This window comes from Primulina tabacum, chromosome 9 (genome assembly GCF_025594145.1).
Source record: "Primulina tabacum isolate GXHZ01 chromosome 9, ASM2559414v2, whole genome shotgun sequence".
NCBI classification, from domain to species: Eukaryota; Viridiplantae; Streptophyta; class Magnoliopsida; order Lamiales; family Gesneriaceae; genus Primulina; species Primulina tabacum.
The window spans coordinates 33,264,081-33,284,356 of record NC_134558.1 but is presented as its reverse complement, the minus strand read 5'-3'; the positions used below and the strand labels follow the sequence as shown (position 1 = coordinate 33,284,356).

At 32.4% G+C, this 20,276-nt stretch overlaps 1 protein-coding gene and 1 pseudogene across 1 annotated transcript; both read left to right on the top strand.

Annotated features, from left to right (window-relative positions):
* Positions 1–8,851: 8,851 nt before the first annotated feature.
* On the top strand, positions 8,852–12,120 carry LOC142555329 (heat stress transcription factor C-1b-like). Its single transcript, XM_075666151.1, has 2 exons — positions 8,852–9,292; positions 11,075–12,120. The coding sequence occupies exons 1-2, from the start codon at positions 9,074–9,076 to the stop codon at positions 11,903–11,905; spliced, it is 1,050 nt and encodes a 349-aa protein (XP_075522266.1). The 5' UTR covers positions 8,852–9,073; the 3' UTR covers positions 11,906–12,120.
* Positions 12,121–17,428: 5,308 nt separating this feature from the next.
* LOC142555327 (uncharacterized) lies at positions 17,429–19,845 on the top strand (annotated as a pseudogene).
* The last annotated feature ends 431 nt before the right edge of the window (positions 19,846–20,276 follow it).

Sequence of the window (20,276 nt, the reverse complement as noted above, 5' to 3'; positions counted from 1 at the left end):
ACAACAGGAGAAAACTTAAGGCTTCGCTTGTATAAAATAATCCAACAAGAACAAGTAAGGATCGAAGCCAAAATCTTACCTAAAATCGGATCAAAGATCACGCGCACAGGTGCTGGAAACAAGGCCGATCGAGCTCGAAATTTCCCGATTCATTGCAGGAAAGAGACTCTAAGTCTGGAGGAAGAAGGTTGCTGGGCTGCTGCGCTACTTCTCCGACTGCTGGCGGCGCTGTGCGAGGGCTGCAAAAATAGGATGGTGGCGCGACAGGTTGCAGGGATGGGTAGAGATTTATCTCTTTGGTGTACGCAATTCATTAAATGAGATGTATTTAAAATAGATTGAAATGAGCTGAGATTGATGAGAAACTGGGCTCTCACATACATCAATGTTGTGTGTGAAACCAATTTGTCAAATATCCTCGATTTGAATTGAAATTTTGTCAATTACAAATAATGTTCCGAATTCCTTTGCACAGAAGTTGTGATGAAATTATGTCCAATAAAGATATCACACCATTAAATCCAACACTTCCCTCTATGACCACTTTCTGGTTTTCCTTAAGACAATTTTCTTGTTTCCATTTCATGATCCAAAGTAAGGGTTTTCAGGGGAAAAAAATAAAAGAGAGGTCAATTATGTTCTCCAAATTAAAACAGTTTACAATTTTATCTTTTTGCATATGAACATGTCTTAAGTCTAAATCTGCTAATAGTTTGTCAAGATCTCACCATTAGCTTTGATTTAATATGTTCAACTATAGGAAAGGTCACATATTATTGGGCAAATTGTAATCCTTATAAAACAAATTATATTTTCATTTTTTTATAAATCAGATTTAAAACTGATAAGTTTATTTTGTTTTTTTTTTTAAAATATATGGTTTTAAAGAATATTTGATTTTATATGAGTTTTTCTAAATTGTAATGCTCGGTGATGATTGAACTTGTTAATTTTTAAAAATTTAATCCATCATTTTGTTGGATGACTGTTTTAAATACATATATTTTTTAAAAAAAATATTTTATCTACTTAGTAGTCTTTGTCTTGTCGATTAAATTTAGAATCATGGTCGAGGAATCAAATTTTATGATAATATTTTTACTCAAATTATATTAAAATATCGAATATTTTTAAAAAGTCAAATCATAAGACTTTTCTATTTAAAGAGAGCATTATTATTATTAGTTATTATTATTATTATTCTTATTATTATTATTATTATTATTATTATTATTATATTAACTGAAATGTTTAACAAGTGTCACCGCCTAAAATTAGCCGCCTGAAATGTTTAACAAGTGTCAGCACCTAAAATTAGCCGCCTAACACATAACAATGTAGTCAAGCTCTGATGTCATCTCCAAAACTGCACCAAAAAACCATTTTGGTGCAGCTTTAATTTCTCCAATGGGACAAATAACGCAGCCCTCTTTCTCAAGAGGAGGCCCCTGCGCCATTTCAGGGGTTTTCTTTTCTTTTATTTTTTTATTATAATTTTTTTACTTTTTTAATTTATATTTATTATACATACTTTTATTTAAATTATAAATATTATTTAAATAATAATATAATGTTTATTTTATTATTTTAATAATTAGATATTTAATCATAAAAATTATAAATTAATAATTGTTGATTTTTAAAATATTTATTAATTTACTTTAATTATTAATATTTAAAAACTAATTTGTTTTTATGATTTTTAATTAATATAATTTAATACAAATACAAAAAAATAATTTAACAATACAATTCATAACTAAAATGAAAATATAATTGAAATACAAATGCAACTTGAAATAAATAATTCAAATACAAATATAAATACAAAGACAATAATCATAAAGAAAATACATTTAGAAGATAAACAAACTAGTAAATTTGATCCGAATGCTCTAAAATCACCCAAATATTTTCCAAACGTCTCAATTAATAATATATTAAATAAAATATAATAATTAAATTATAAACTTAAATATTATTTAAAATATTAATAATAAAACATTGAATCATAATTAAAAATATATTAAATAAAATATAATAATTAATATATGTAAAATAAAATAAATATTTCGAGAATATTCTTTTTGATGTAATATTTGAAATAAATGAGTTGGAGATGAATGTTGTATTTGGTGCAGAAATCGCACTATTTTAGTCTAAAATTTGCACCAAAATAAATTTTGTAATTGAAGATGGCCCGAGCTAAGTGCGTGCTTCTACGCGCCCTCAAAGGGTGTAGAGTGGGAGGCCCACGTTCTTCATTTTTCTAAAAGTTTTCTATAATTTGAAATTATAATAAAAATAATAATAATAATATGAAATTATAAAGAAACATAAATATTCTAACGGGTATTTTGATAAAATAAAAATAAAAATTTCACCGACAAATACTCATCAATCTTCACAAATTATTTTATTAAACTTAGAGTTGGTTCGGTACAGTATACCGATTTTTTCAATACAATCGTATACCGTATCGAAAATTTTAGTACCAAGAAAAAAAAAATCGATATCGTACCGAAATTTCGGTATGATATATATTTCATTCCGCTCTTACCAACACATTTGGTATACCGATTTTTGGTACAGTATCGATAAATACCGTCTATATCGAAATCATTAAAAAAAAACTGTTGAGTTCTATTTCCAACTAACGTTGGGAAAATACTCAAGTTAGATGGACCAATATTTCACAAATGTCAAGGAGAGAGTGATCAGTTTTTAGCGTATTTGGATCATTCCAATCCAGTTATTTAAAAGAGGTTCATCAACATTCAACATGAGTTAAAAAAGCTGTCTTTAACCACATTTTGGGAAAAACACAAAAACAAAAACAACCAATCGATAAAATCTACTAAAACACCATAAAGGAGTACAGTCATGTGATGTTTCAATCCATCAAACAAGAATTACTACTTTCAAGTGAGAAGTACCCGATGTTTCAAGAAATTGAGTATAGCTTGGACATATTGGCAAGATTTCTACAAATGACAAGAAAATACGAACAAGTTTGTTTTAGTTTCGTTTAATCTCCATTTCTTCACATATAGCTAAAGGAAAATATGCCCCAACTCCAAAGATTTTTTTTCTCGTACGTACATATGCTACGCTGAAGCGTCGTAAGGACAATTTAGTAAAACAAATTCGCGAAAAAAGGTTGGTGCTAGGAAATTGGATACTTGGAATTTGAAATGATAGATTATTCCATTGAAATTGCATAGGATGATCAATGTTATTGCCAAATAATGAAATCGGAGACATCGTTGGCACAACAAATGACAAACTGGAAAAGAAAAATACGTAGATTACCTTAGAAACGTGAGTTGTACCAGCCAAAGAAACATCGCAAATGCCGCCTTCGGCGGGCGACTCACATGTGAGGGTCACTACACTCCTCGAATGCAACTTCAAAACTGAAACAAAATTATTTTTTCTGCATCGTAACACATTCAACTAAAGTCATTGTAAGTAAACTAAATCCATCATTTTCAAACAGAAGTCCAGCGTCGAAAAAAATACAAATTCATGTCTCAAAACAACATTTTTTTTAAAACTCCAACATCTCAAAAAACCTGCAAAATAAAAAACTAAATTTAGTTATAAATATAGTCTTACTCTTTAAGTTAAACCAAAGTGGAGGCATGAGATGAAAAGTTGGCGGGGTCTTGAGTGGCATTTGCAGCTGAAAAAAGAAGTATAATAATTCATGTTAGATTAATAATGACAATATTATATGACTTTAAACTTAATTAAATAAAAAATTCTTATTCTTTTCAATTTCTTCATATAATTCAAGGTCATCATCTGTTGGATCTTTCCAAAAATTGAACTCCTCATCTCTTAGCCAATCACTGGTGCACATCAAAGCCTCTACCATTTTAGGACTCAAATTGCTTCTAAAAGGATCCACAACTCTTTTGCTCAAGCTAAAAGCGGACTCACTAGCAATGGTTGAGCATGTAATTGAAAAAATATCATTGGAAATCAGTGAAAGAATGTGGTATCTAGTTTCACTTCCTCTCCACCACTCCAAAAGATATTAGATTGTTTTTCAATCTCATCGGCTAGGTACTTATCCACTTCATTGTTTTTTTTTCGTTTTGTGCTCGTCAACAAAATTCATCACAAAGACCACTACCACTACTAGTACCACCATCACACTCTATTTGCGTACTTTAATTCTCAACATTCAATACATCATGTATTCCCTTGAACTCAATACACAAAGCTACCAAGTTTTGTTTGACCTTATCAACGAACTTTTGGATCCTTGTAGGAGTACCTCCCAATTTTTTTATGCAGATTTTTATCATTTGAAGTTTATTCCTCTGGTCGAAAATATTTTCAATAAATATCGAAGGGTTCAAATCATCCAAATTCCCCAAATACTTGTCAAACTTTAACTTCATTGCACATGCTACCTTTTTAAGAGTGATCTGAATCATCAATTTTTTTATCTCAATCTCAACTTTTAGCACAACCATTGATTGATAAATCAATTGCGATGTAGGATTTTCAGACGCACTTAGCTCTAAAGTGGCATCATAATTTTTTTTTCAGAAAGTGTGCAAAAGCTTTTGCATTCTCTCAATCATCAATAATTGGAGGCCCTACTCTTTCTTAACTCTTTTCATATTTTTCACAAAAAATACTTCATAAAAGGGAACCATTCTTCGGTCATCATTTCGAACACCCTTCTACACTTTAATGGAACTTTAAGCATTTTATAAGTTGCATTCCACCTAGTTTTGACATCCATAGGGACTGTTGACGTACTAGAAAACTTGGCTAGCATGGAAAAGTCCCTAAATTAATTCAACGTTGATGGTGAAGAATGAACAAAAACAAATGCATTTCTTATAGCTTTAATTGAAACATTAAGCTCCTTGAAGCCATCCTCAACAATTAAGTTAGGTACATGACACGCACTCCTCAAATGCAAGTATTTTCCTTCAAACAACAATGAGTTTTCACTTTTCATTCTTCTTTTCAAGTAATCAATTGCATTGCCATTAGACGAAGCATTGTTGACTACAACCTGAAAAGACTTTTTCTATCCCTCAATCTCTCAGACAAACCTCAACCATCTTTCCAATTTCTTCCCTGGCATGAATAATGATTTTTGTGAAGTTAATTATTATTTTATGTAACTTCCAATCACAATCTAAAAAATGAGCTGTCACTACCATGTAATTTATGTTTTGAATGGATGTCCCAAATATCAATTGTGACACTTACCCTTTGGTCTATGATCACACTTTGTATCTTAGCTTTCTCAACTAAGAATATATCATAAACCATAATTGCAACTTTCTTTCGATCAGAAATTCTGAATCTCGGTTGTAATTCATGCAATAATTCGACAAACCCCCTCCCTTCAACAACCCTAAAAGACACTTCATCAACAATCACATACCTTTTCAATTTTAGCTCACATCTTTTTTGATTATAAGTACGAGGAACCAAGACACTTCATTGTCCCATAGTCTCATTCGACAATATAGTTTGATTTTTATCATGTGTACTCGCTTCATAGAGAGGACTCGACTTACACCTCTTTACTAAGTGGTTTTTTTTTTAACTTACTAGTACTTCCATAAACGGTTGGAATATTAACTTTGCAATATTTTCATATCCCTATTTGTTGTATGATAAATACAATAAATAGAGTGATACTCTTCATGTTTATACAACAAAGTATAACTACTAAAGGTGATTCTTCTTATTATTTCTCTTCTCTTTTCTTTATGTATTTCCCAGTCTCGCCGAACGATTTTATAAAAAAAAATTAATTTCTGGGATGGCAGAAAAATATAATCTTATGCTACCTTTCAAAATACAGAAAAGATCAATCATGGCCATAAATAGTATCACATTTCAGCACAAAACACCACTGTTTCTGGCACTACAATTACTTTTGCAACCTACGGAGACTTCGGATGGAGCTTGATTAAATTTTATGATGAAGGTCTACTTCACCATTATTTTCAATCGTATCCAATTGTGGACAGTAGAAAAATATAATTTTCGGAACACTAGAAAAATCAATGACAGAACATATATTACATACACATCGTGGTGTCATAACCAAAATCAAAAAGTTCAATCTCTCATCCAAGTAAATCAATAAAGAGTCAAGATAAAAAAATGATTTCCCCCTAACAATCATCGATTTCTCGTATTTTGTGTAAATTTACCATTTTCTTCGATTCAAAAGTGAGGTTTGGGGTTTTTTCCTTGAAAATGAGGCTTAGGGTTTTCTTTCTTGTCGCTATAGGACAAACTGATGATTAAGATGAGGGTGGGTTTTCTTGTCGAGCTAGTGACAAGTTATTTAACTAATTGACTATTGGTTTCAGCCAACTATCAAATTTAAAAACAAGCACAACAAATGATAACAAAATAAGTGAAAGTTTGCCCAAATAATTTTATTACAAGAATTTGTTTGGTACCGAAATACCGAATTTTTAAAAAATTCATACCGATATCGATACTAAAAATTTCAGTACGATATTTGTTAAGATCGGTTTGAAGGGTAGAAGTGTTTAGAAGAGGAGTTGAATAAACACTATAATATTTTTGACTTTTTTGATAAAGGTAAATCAGTTTAGTGATAAATTGAATCCATGAATCTTGCTGTCGATATCAGTCAGTTAACTAGTTTAAAGTGCGGAAATAAACTAACTGATATATTGAATACCCAACAAATAACTGAAATAAAGAACACAAAGATTTTATGGATGTTCGGAGACTTCAAATGCTCTTACATTATCCCTTCTATAACAAGAATATGGTTTTCACTAAAAGACTTTGATTAAATACATTTGTTGTAATAATTCAATTCACTTTGGACTTAGAAACTGCCAAACTGAAACTCTTAGTTCCTTTACATTTTATCAGTATACAACTAATCTTCTTTATTAGCACAACTGATTTTAAGTGATCGAATACAACAATATAATGTGCTAGTTACTTTTGCTCAAATAATGGCCTGGAAGCTATGAATACTTCTGTTAATTGTGAGCTTTTCTGTAAAATATCGTGGCTGAACTTTGTATATTCAAAAATCAATCAAAGTAATGATTCAAAATTCTTCTCTCAGCTGAACTCCATGGCTATTTATAGGCTTTGCTTCCAACGGTAACGTTGTATGCATTAAATGACTTATATCAGTTGATTTTTCTTTTCTGAATGTGTCAACATTCTTCTGAAAATAGTACACTGTGGTAGTCTGATATATGGCGCTCCCACTATGAGATACAGTCTGCTTTTATATAATTTGTCGGTTGTTGGCTACACTTTAACTGATGACGTGTCAGACTGATTATTAGTTTACTATATAGCCGATCAGTTGAGCTGACTGTATAACTGATCAGTTCTAACTGATAGTTCAGTTATCTTTGCAGATTCAGCTAGGTTCGATCAGTTCGATTGCGTTAGATTATTTAGCTAATTAATTATCAGTTCGGATAATTTCAGTTTGAGTAGTTTAAGATTAAATTAATTCAGTTGAGCCAATCAGTTCTGCAATCTTCAAAAGCTTTATTTGTCAAACTCCGAAATTATATTTCTAACAGTATTATACCGTATCAAAATTTTCGGTATACCGTTATTATCGATATATGCAGTATACTTCGTTATGGTAAATACAATATACCGAAGTTTTTGGCATTTTTTCTCGACCCTAATTAAACAAACACATTATTCTAATATAAAAATATTTTCTCTAGAATCTTATTTTGCCGTATCATAATGTGATTTTTATCTTACGTTTTAATATTTCATTTTAAATTTATAATAAAATTTTAATTTTAAATAAATCATATTCGTAAAATTTTAAGTAACAAAAATGTAACATTATTATTATTATTTATTTAACCGTAGTAAATAATGTAAAATAAAAATAAAGACGAACAAATGAACAAATAACAAGTGTTAATGAATGCAAGAGATTGAATATATTATTATAATATGTGTGACATATGAATACCATGCTTTTTGCGAAAAACATTATTTATACTGCTCATTTTTTCAGAAAATATATATTTACCACATTTTATTTAAACTTCGTATTACTTTCAATATTACTCAATTATTGTAAATATGTAATAAATTCCAAAATTTATCAATTTTAATAATCATTAAAAATATATAATAATATCAACATAGAAAATTCTATATGATGTTAATATAGTAAAAGAAAAAAGGTATTTACGAACATTTTTTTATATTTTGTTTTATATTTGGCAACATCATTTCTCAAAATTTAACCAAAAATATTAAAATAAAAGCAGAGTAAATTTTTATTTCGACATATCATGAAATTGGACATACTGATTAAATGATTGTATATCGAGTCTAATTTTGATTCTAAATCATTTCATTTAACAGTTGCAGAGCCAACAATCTCAAATAATTTGGATATTGCTTATTCAAGCACGCCGTAAGTTCTAACTAAACAAATCGACATGAAATTAAATTTTTTTTTGATGTCCACTAGTTTGAAGTTGCCACATGAAGCTATGCAAAATTAGAGAACTGAGCTTAACTCATAAAATTTTAATAAAATTGTTTCATTAATCAATTTTGTGAAATAAATATATGATCTGATCATATTTATTAAAAAAATAATAATTTATTCACAATTATAAGTAGAACCAACCATCTCATACAAACTTACTATTACTTAAATGGCTGCGCTGTATCGTCCAGCTCACCCCATTCCCACGCGCTGGCCAACCCAGACTCACACACGTGGCTCCTTCGTAAAACTGGGCCACAAACGTCACTCTCAGTCTATTGTCGCGTGTCTCACAACCCCCTACAAATGGTTAATTAAAATCTCATATCAGAGTGAGCTCTTACCCCAAAATCCAATCCCCCATGAAATTTCAACCCCATCTTTTTGAGCTCCACGTTACCACTTATTCCACTGTGTAATGGCACCCACCCCACCTCACCTTCTCCCCATCAAGATTTAGCCCCGTGTTTTTTTTTTGTTTGACTCTGTTACTGGAAAAGGTTCCATTTTATTGGTGGGTTGGATTGAAGGGCAAGATTTCTGCGTGGGATGGAGGGGGTTGGTAGAAGTGGCGGTTGTGTGACCACGCCGTTTGTGATGAGGACTTATCAAATGGTGAATGATGCGTCGACGAATACTTTGATCACTTGGGGTAGTGGGAACAACAGCTTTATCGTTTTGGAGCCATTGGAGTTCTCGCGGAGGATTTTACCTGTGTATTTCAAGCACAGCAATTTCGCTAGTTTCGTGCGTCAGCTCAATACATATGTGAGTGATTCGTGAGCTTCTGATTTGATTGCTTCTGAGTTAGAGGTGGATTTTGTGGGATTTTCAATTGTTAATCTGTGATTGTATTGTGGGATTTTTTTGTATAGTTTTTTTTTGCCCACATGTTCTGAATTCGGGTACTCGAGAAACTAGTCGATTTTTTCAGATCGGTCAATGGATAACGCCATGGATGAACAGTAGGATAGTCTTAAATTAATATATAAAATTATTACTGTGGAGCAGTTTATTTTGTAGCAAACAATCTTTGACCGAGAAACATGATTTAGCTGCGATTCTTTTTCGAGTTTTCATGAAGTTTTTTCTTTCTTCTTTTTGGTATGCCGCCAACTTGGCCCACACCTATTTGCATCCCATTACCATTTGCACTACCGGAATACCAGCAGCTGAACCGAATTGGGTTCATTGGCTAGATTGTCTACTTGAAGGAGTTACTTGAGAATGTTTGGTATTTTTTGACATCTTTAGTCCATGTTCCGCCTTGAAGACGAGATGATTTTGAAAGAGGTGAAACATCAAGTCAAAGAATATACTAGTTGGATATAAACAAACAAAATATGTCAAAATAGTATATGTCCTTTGTGTTTTGATTGTTAGGGGAACTAATCTGATTACAACAAACATTAATAGACCGTACTGCTCATTTTGAGGGGATTAACAAGAAAGACAACGATTCAGTCTCTTCTCCTCTAATCAAGACTATATATCTGACTCTGTTGTTATCTTCCCCTTTTACTTCTCGTTTTCCTATCTGATCCTTATTATTCTCTCATATGAACATTTCAATCTATCTAGATGTGTTGTAATGGACCTACTACAAAATGAACTATGAAAACTAGAACTATAAAGGCTCTACTGAAAGCTTCTATAGTAGAACTCATTTGAGAGGGCTTTGACACATTTTTTGTGTGTATCCATCCAACTTGTAATGCTTCTTGACTTGCGCTAATTATATTTGTGGTGTCAAGTGATTTAGTATATTTTAGGTAAAGGGTTTCTTCATCTCACGCAGTTAGCTTCTCGGTTGTGCTTTACTCACTAAAATTCTATTATACTTAGATAAAGCAGGTTGAATCGTTGCTAGTCCTGGCTGATTCTGTCGTGGATAGATGGTAAATAAAATGGGAGTTTTCCCAAAAAGGTTTGGGTCACAGAGGAATTTCTCAGTGTTATTTACTTTGAAGATTAACGTTGTTATACGCATGTTAGTAGGGAAATTAAGTTTGACTTGTCTTGTGGGATAAAAATTGATTAACAGCAATCCAATAAATCTATATTTCTAGAGCTTCTGAGAAACAGCACACTTTTGTTGTATCACACAATGCAATTATGCCGAATCATATATGGCCACAGTGGCTATACCTGTTCGGATTATTTACCATTGCTTCAAGCTTTCTTATTTTTGGCGAATTTTTTCTTGTGAACTTAGTAAAAATTGTGGTGGAAATGTTTCATTTTGCCCTCTGCTCACTTATGTACAACTCAAATCTGGTTTGCATGTGATTCAAAGATATAATCTCTAAGTGAATGATATACCGAGGCCCCCATCCATTGTATTGATTTATGACTTATCCAAGTGAAGTGTTTCATTTTTTTTTGTTTTTATTCATGATATGTATTGATGACTTTCCCTTTGATGTGGAGTTCATCCTAGTATTTTCTGTAAGTTGTGGCTTAAAGTTTGGTCCTTGAATACTGAATTCTGTTTGTCTTGTTTGGATCGAAAAACAATTTCCCTTTAATTTAACCTTTAATTTCCATCAGGGATTCAAAAAGGTCGATCCAGATCACTGGGAGTTTGCAAATGAATGGTTCTTACGTGGTCAAACACAGATATTGAGCAACATTGTTCGGAAAAAGCATAGTACTAAAACTTACACTTCTCATCACAAAATCGAAGATGGTGAATTTTGTGATGAGAAGGAGCTAGTGTTGGAGATTGCAAAGCTAAGACAAGAGCAAAAGAGTCTAGAACAAGAGCTGGAGAGCTTGACTCGTAGGCTTGAGGCAACAGAGAAACGACCTCAACAAATGATGACTTTCTTGTACAAAATTGTAGACGACCCTGATATTTTACCCCGGATGATGCTTGATAAAGAAAAGACAAGGCATCTATTGTTTATTGACAGCAAAAAGAAGCGAAAGCTAATGATGTCTTCTACAACATCAAATTCTTCATCGGGAATGGCTATGTCGAGCTCATCAATCGAGAGCGAAGAAGATCGAGAAGGTAACACTTTTAAGGAAACGATGACAATTTCTTCCCCTGATGGAAATTCGAATGCCGATATTTGCCACCAATCTTCGACACAATTCGAGTTATCATCACCCAAGTTGTTGCATCAAAGACAAAGCATAGGTGTGCCTGCAATTAGTCAAGAACGTCCCAATCCTTCCAGTTTCACGAGCTCATCGATGCTAAGCTCGTACAATGAAAATGGTGTCTTCGGGGCTGTTTCACCTCCTATGGATAACCTCATGGACTATAGTAACTTTGAAGGATTTAATGGTGGTTATTTTGGAGAACTGTTAACTTGGGAGAATGATAGTGACGCGCTACCTCATCCATTCTCATCCTCGGAGAGTGGCCTTTAGCAAGTATTAGAGTTTCATTGGGATTTAGACATTTTTAGGCAATTAAGTTCTCATCTATTCCTCAAGTTCGTTGTACGATAAATTACGCTATATATTTGCGTGTGTTTCGGATATTTTCATACTTGTACGTAATTATATGTGATAAACTCGACATGTAATTCCAACGCCTTGTAACATCTGTTGGTTTTAGAGGTTGCAAATCTATAGTATAGACATCTCATAGTGTGGGTAATGTATATATTCTGTCCCATTTCTTTGAGCCATCAATTTTTGCTTGCACCGTAGTAAAGCAAAATAATCCACGCAATCTGGCCTCTTGGAGTTCAAATTCATGTGAATCCCAATAAGTCAACTAGATAAGTAAAACTCTTCCGACCAACCCGGAGGACGAGGGTTTGTGTTGTGTTCATTCTCACGACACATATAGAAGTTATAAATGTATAACTTTTAATAAGACATTATACTTATGTTGCATCCATTCTCATTGTATTTTAATTTGAAAATTTGTACTCGATTTACTTGTAATCATTCTTGAATAGCGCAAAATCGCAATTCATTACGCCATAATAATAACTAGTTTGTGAAAATATCACCCTATTGACGACTAATCATGCGACCACTTAGTCTATTGAACGTCCAATACTACACAAAATGGTTTAACATTGCTGATGGAAATACATTGTCTTGAGAATAATGTGAATCCTATGGAGCATGACCACATTTAGTAGATATTATTTTATCCATTCTTGAATTGTACCAAATATCTCATATGGTAATTGATGATCCACCATTTGAGTTATGGTCGTACAATATGTCAACATTCATATTAGTGTTGCATTTATGTTGCGTCAACTCTCATGATATGCAAATGGAGGTTAGACATGTACAATTTTTTAATGAGATATTGTACTTATGTTGTGCTCATTCTTATTGTACTTTAATTATACATTTTCATACTCGATTTACTTGTAATAATTCTTGAATCAGGCAATATATATCGTACTTCATTAAGCCATAATTATACCTATTTTATGCAAATGTCACATATTGACGATTAATAACATGACCAAATGTCTATTCAACGTCCAATACTACATGAATATAGTTTAAAATTGCTGATAGAAGTACATTGACTTGAGAATAAGTTGTATTTTATGGGTGTGTCCACATTTAGTTGATATCAATTCACAATTTTTGAATTGCATTAAATATCTCCCTATGGTAATTAATTATCCACAATTTGAGTTAGGGTCATATAGTAGGTCCTCATTCATCCTAGTGTACTTCTGTTGTGCCTATTCTAATGATACACATATGGAGGTTAGACATATATAACTTTTAATGAGACATTGTATTTATGTTGTGTCCACTCTCATTGTACTTTAATTATATATTTTCATACTCGATTTACTTGTTAGAATTCTTGAATCGCAAAAAATTGCACTTCATTATGTCATCATAATCATACCTATTTTATGCAAATGTCACCTTATTGACGACTAACCATGTTAGCAAATGTCTATTGAACATCCAATACTGTATGGATATGATATGAAATTGCTGAATAGAAAAAGGATGATCGGGCAATCCAGGCGGCTCCACAAAAGCAAAGAACTTGTCTCGGAGAGAATCGTATTTCTTCAAAAATATGATTCGTGGTGGGTTCGCATAATATATCCTCATTTATATTTTTGTACTTATGTTGTATCAACTCTCATAATACACAAATGAGGGTCGGGCATGTATAATTTTTAATGATGCATTGCTCCAATATGGTTATCTAGTAGGCCAAATACCTACTCGATTAACATCAAATCATTTTTGAGTCTTACAATTCATACTTTATTAAGTAACAATCATGCTTAGTCATGCAAATGTCACCATATTGATGATTAATCACGTGATCAAGTGTCTATTGAACATACAATATTGCACGAATATTGTATAAAATAGCTAATATGGTATAAGGTGTGAATCATAAATTTTTTTATTTGTAAAATTTAATAAACTTTCTTTTAATAATAATGTGAATATCAATTCAATTTTTTTGGATCTCAGTTCATAATTTCACCAAATCGCACTTTATTAAGCAAAAACATAATAATTGACGCACATAATAATGGTTTTTGGAAACCTGAATTGTATCAAATTTTGCTTACAATTGAACCAAATGCACTTAATAATACAAAAAAAATACTTAACGTGTGCTTAATCATAGCATTTATTTTAAAATAATAACCAAATTATTCCCAAAAAATAATGGTCATAATATTGCAAACAAGTTGTAGGTACTTACAATGTCACATCAATTATACTCTATAGCTATTTAATAACATTTATTACATCAAATCAAAATACCTCATAATATTTCAATTATACCACTATTCAAATATATCACCACTAAAAATACAAACCACAAATCATATCTAAATTCGAATCACACTATCCCACTAAAATCACTAAACCAAAAACACATTGTTTACATCGACACCAGCACAAAACCCATGATTTTCAACAAAAAATATAAATAAATAATTTCAATCATTTTTCAAATTTTTTTCTCGTTCGACATTATCATAGTTCAAATATTCTTTCGTAAAAATAGAGGATGTGCCAAAGAGTAGAGTAAAATGCATTTTATAAATAATTATTCCGTAAATCCGATATCTTAATATCATCTTGATTTGTGCACGTAGAGTTTGACGGACAAAAATATTTTGAAACCTTTAAATTTTTGTACTTAGATTTTTCCATGTACAAGAACGAATTTTCAAATTTTACAGGTAATTTATGAATAATTACTAAAAATCTAGTTTTTTTTTTTGTACATTTCCATAATATCAATCATACAATAAATATGTCCCTCAGTCTATCTATGACTTTCTGCAGATTTTTTTAGAATGTGATTTTTAGGCTATTACAAATATTTGATGATTTTACAAATATCTGAGGATTACTAAGTTGTCGTTTGAAAGATAGTGGCTGTAAGTTACTCTCCATAAAAAAATTATTAAATAAATAATATTTAAAAAAAATTTATATTGATAATTGTTAAATATGATAGATAATATGAATATTATAATGCAATACATTGTATATGGGTGTCATAATATTTATCCTCCATTAAATTCAAATCTATGGGAAAAAAAATGAATATTTTTCATTTGTGTGTGCAATTTATTGAGTAAAAACGCTCTATCATAATAATTTTTAATTATTTTATGTTTGGACAATTACTTATAAAATATTTTTTTATAAATTTTTACAAAATATTTTAAAATTTGTTTTAAGAATAAATATATATTTGGATACCTATTTTATAATTTTTTTAGAGTTTAAAATGTGTTTGCAAAACTATATTAAAAAAACGATTTTAGAGTTAAAAATAATTAGAAAGTATTTGGATAAATATTTTTTAAAAATATTTTAATTTTCGTTTAACTCACATTTTTATATTCTACAAACCTCAAATAACATTTGTCAATTGCTCTTTAAAATTTAAATTTGTAGAACATTTTTTAAAAATATTATTATAAAAATATAATCTAAATACATACTTTAAATTTTTTTATATTATAAAACACTAAATTTTTTTTTTTGAGAGAACACAATCACCACCGTTCCGTCCAAATCGCGAAATCCTAGGCCGCACACTATAAATTTCACGTTCAAAATCAGAAAATACGTTAGAATTGGAAAAAGAAAAATAAATCAATCCAAGAACGGAAATTCCTCCGCTCTAATCTTCATCCCTCTTTCCAATTCTCCGGCTGTTTCTACTTCTGAATCGATGGGGGCGATGGCGAATGATTCAACGGCTTCATATGTGGATTGGGAGGAGGTGGTGGTGTCGAGCGAGAAGGGGCGGCGGGAGGTCCATTACTACCTCAAGCGCAACGGTGGGGGGGCGGATCTGGTGGTGGTAGGAAAAGAGAAGAGCGTCAGGCATATGTCCTATCTTTATGCGATGAAAGATAACAAGGCCTTGCTTTCGAATTTGAAGCGTGTCTCCATCTTGGAGCTGAGGTCGAGAAGAGAAGTTGTTGATTTGCTAAAGTCGATTCTTTCAGGTAGTTATCACACTTTATACTGTTTTTTTGTTTAAGGATCAACGGGGAGAGCAGTTTTTCTTGTTTTCACGGTTCTTCCTACGTTTCTCTAGTTATTTGTGAAATTTGAATTTATTAATTGGGGTGGTAAATTTTTAAATCTTTTTTTTTCCCAAGATTTGATTTTTCGGTGATTTTGGGTTTCTCTGATTAGATCTGTGATGAAACCGTGCACGTGTGGGAGTTTTTAAAAATGAAATCCCGTTGATGGGATGTATTTCGTTTTGCTTTCGTATTGATCTACAAATGAAATTCGGTAAAAGTAGAAGCGATATTCTTGTTTTAAGTCGGTTTTAAGCGTTATTATTGTTCTGTGCGTGCACTATATTCTGATTTTTTCAACGTTGAACTGTCTATGCGATTGTGTTCGAATTTTAAATTTGCCATCTTCTTATCACTCGTGGAAATGAAACTTTTTTAAATTGTTTCTCTTTTTATATGGAGCTTAGCTTCTCTTGGTTGTTTCCTGACCTGGGGCAAAAAAAAAAAAAAAAACCACTCCTGGAATTGAATTTTTTTCTCTTTTTCAATGGAGCTTAGCTTCTTTTAGTTGTTTCCTAACCCGGATATTTTTCTTTTGGGAGGCCGAATGTTGGCCAAAAAAAAATCATTTTCTTGTTTTAGAGGACACTTTTAGCTTTCTTAGAAGACAATTCAAGACCTGTATCTCCCCCTGTTTCACGAAATGTTTTATTTCCAAATAGGTTAATGTTAATCTGCAGTCAAATGTACTTTCACCTGGAATTAATTTGTTAATTGTTCTCGATTAGTTGTTCATTGCATTTTGTGAGGGTTCTTTAATTTTAGTCTTATATTGGATTTTTTTGGTACTTCTGCTAGGGACGTTTGGCTTTTCTCAACTCTTTTCATTTATCTGGCTCGAGGAATAGCGGAATACTTATTCGACTTATAACGACTACAAGGTTCTTTTTATTTTTTAGGAAAACCTTAGTGCATCAGATGTATTATAACGTTTGATGGAGGTTTTTTTTTTAGAGTTATATGAAACTTTTGCAACCTTGGTCACTTTTCTCCTCTATCTCAGGACTTGTACGATTTTTTGATATCTATGATTTGTTTTTGCTATTTTATATTCCACTCTTTGTTTTTCTTACGATGCTGTCAAATAGCGTTAAACATGCTTCCATACCTTAGTGTTGATGTGGATGGTGTTTTTTTTTTGTGAATCCGGTTTCAGGTGAGCGAGCTGATGGTTACTTTGGGCGGTTTGGAGATGACCTGGAATGCATATTGGACCTTGACAATATTAAGGTTAGAGAATAAGTTCTTTTCTTTATTTTCTTTAGATCCAGTCACTCTCTCCTGTAATATACCAGGATGAACAATAAATTTTATATTACCTTTCTTATACAATACATTTTATATTACCATTCTTATTCTGAAACATTTGTAGGATGCCCAAACACTGAGTTTGAGTCAGTATATGACTGAGTTCATGTGGATAGGTTCCCCATGGACTTGCCGAAAAAGACAGGAGGCACTATGAATCATTCTGTCGCAATGGTGTTGTAATATCTGTGAGTTTCTATCAGTGCTAATCCTCTCAATCGTTTTATTTGTACTTTTTGGCTTAAAACTATTTTAGTTGTGCTTCTTTTTAACCGGTTTCATGTTTCTGTGACTTGCAGGTTCAAGACTTTGTATATGTATTGGCAGAAGAAGGCAGACAACTTGTTGCTTACTTGGATGATATGTATGAAGACCTTCGAGGCAACAAGATGGTTGTGGTACGATGGTTTCACCGAATTGATGAGGTTGGTTTTGTTTTGCCTCATAATTATAATGACAGAGAGATTTTCTTTTCTCTTTGTCTTCGAGATCTCAGTGTTGAATGCGTAGATGGACAAGCAACGGTCCTCAGTCCAGAGCATTATGAGAAATTTATGAGCAAAGATTCGAGCATGGGGTTGGAGCCTTTTGTGTGTTATAGGCAGTTTCATAATGATGATGTAAAGCCATTTGACGTAACAATCATAAAAGGCTACTGGAAACAGGAACTATTGAAGGTAATTTCTTCTCCTTCAGTACTTGAACCAATTGACGAGGATCGGGAAGTAAAGTTCTCTCTTGGCGATGACACTGTTGGATGTAGACCCAACAAGAGAATTCGCTTGTCTAAAGAGAGTGAAATATTCTCAAACCCTTCTAACAAAAGAAAGCAAGGCGAAAATCTAAAAGTTTGCTCTGGAGGTTCTGTTGATCAAAAAGGAAACTTGAAAATTGACAGTTGGGAAGAAGGTTGCTCCCATGCATCTTTTTCTAAGCTAGATGATGCTATGCTATCAAATTGTGGGCAGTACTTGACTGTTGGCTCTCGAGTCGAATTGCTCTCAGAAGATAGCGGGGTCAGGGGTTGTTGGTTCAGGGCATTGATCATCAAGAAGCACAAAGATAAGGTGAAAGTGCGATATCAAGATGTTAAGGATGCAATTGACGACTCAAAAAATCTTGAGGTGGGTATAATGTTATTTTCTCTCCTTTTGTTGGAAAAGCGTAGCTGCATTATTTATTTTATTTTCTCATGTTTTGTTTTTTCATTCTGTAGGAGTGGATCTTGGCATCTCGACTAGCTACACCTGACATTTTAGGTATCCGGATATCTGGAAGGGCCATTGTTCGGCCGACCCCGTTATCTGATGAGAGAAGTGGATCCTCCGTAGTAAATGTTGGAAGCGTAGTTGATGCTTGGTGGCATGATGGATGGTGGGAAGGAATGGTTATCAAGAACAATTCCGTAAATAAGTTCCATGTTTATTTCCCAGGTGCATATCTTTACTTTGGATTTCTGAAATTGTTCTGTCTCTCACGTTTAATACCTCGGATCATTCTTCTTGGACTTAACTGTCCTGATTAATTTGCAGGGGAAACGAAAGAGCAGATTTTTAGTGTTTTTGACTTGAGGAGGTCACAAGAATGGATTGATAATGGGTGGAAAAATTTCAAGGACAGGCCAGAGATCATCTCAATGTTGCTCGAGCAAGAAACACTGGTAAGTACAAACAAAGACGCTGATGTTAAACTGGAGGCTGGTTCGTTTGGTAAAGATGATTTTAGTCTTCCAGTGGATACCTATGATTTACCAAAAAGGGCTTCAGAAATTTGTGGCCCTATGGAGATCCATGATATCAAGATGCCGAATGATTTAGAAACCATACGAGATCTCTCAAAAGATCTTTTGCTTACTCAATTGAGATGGAAATCATCTGGTAAGAGAAGGCGTAGCCGGAGCCCAGTTAATAAGTCGTGTTATGTTGCAAATTGTGATTACTTAGGAATGCATTCGTTTGAGAAATTCTTAGTCAATCCCTCCTTGAAGTTCGATCCAGACAACTGCAAATATTCCAATGATTCTCACCTTAATTCATCAGTTCTCTCCTCCATGACAAGCTTGGTTATGTCTAGACGACTTTTTTGAAATCTTGTTACTCCAACGTCTCGTATCTCATCCATCTGTACATTATCGCTAGTGTCTTTAGAATTTCTCCGTAATGGAAATTGCTTACGGTAGGAAGGTGACGCGACAAACAAAGTCGCCCGATTTGTCTACATTAGCTGGTGATCTTGGCTGGAGCAGCAGTTTTGGGAGTAGCTTTTAGGTGATTTCATGTTTAGCTGAAAGTTTCTAGGATTGTATATATTAATCTCTGCTTAGAACATTCCTTTTTTAACATCCATGTTTTTGTTTTTTACTTGTGAGTCACTCACTCATGTATACTGAATTGATTTTTAGTGCAGCACTGTATTTTGTCAATAAGTATGTTCTTGTTGCTTGCGAAGCATGTCTGGTTATTTATACATGAAAGGACAGTGAAGTAAGTTGGCGCTATCTCACGAGCTGTACTTTTGATCCTTTCAATATAAATTTGACTGAATGTCGTAATATTGGGTGCCAAAAAGATAATTTTTGGACATGTTTTAAAAAACCCCCCAAAATTCTTATGTAACATTAAAGTTTCAATTACTCGCCAAAATAGATATATTTAAATCACACTGAGTTCATCTAGGTTCATACGCGCACATTGTGGAATGAAGATCCACAAAAGTACGTGTAAATGTATATATTTTAATCGACGATGATTGAGAAACATGGTAAAACCAATGCCATTATAACAAGTAGAGACATCAAACTTTTCTCGGTTAGATCATTCTTCGAATAGGGATGATATTTCCTTTACATACGTTTTTTTTTTTAAAAATTTAAGATTAATATTATCGATCAACCCACTATTTGTCTATTTAAC

Excerpts from the sequence above, each read along its gene's own strand:
- LOC142555329 (XM_075666151.1), top strand. The coding sequence starts at position 9,074 with ATGGAGGGGGTTGGTAGAAGTGGCGGTTGTGTGACCACGCCGTTTGTG. Across the intron at positions 9,293-11,074 it reads TGCGTCAGCTCAATACATAT|GGATTCAAAAAGGTCGATCC; the intron begins GTGAGTGATTCG and ends AATTTCCATCAG.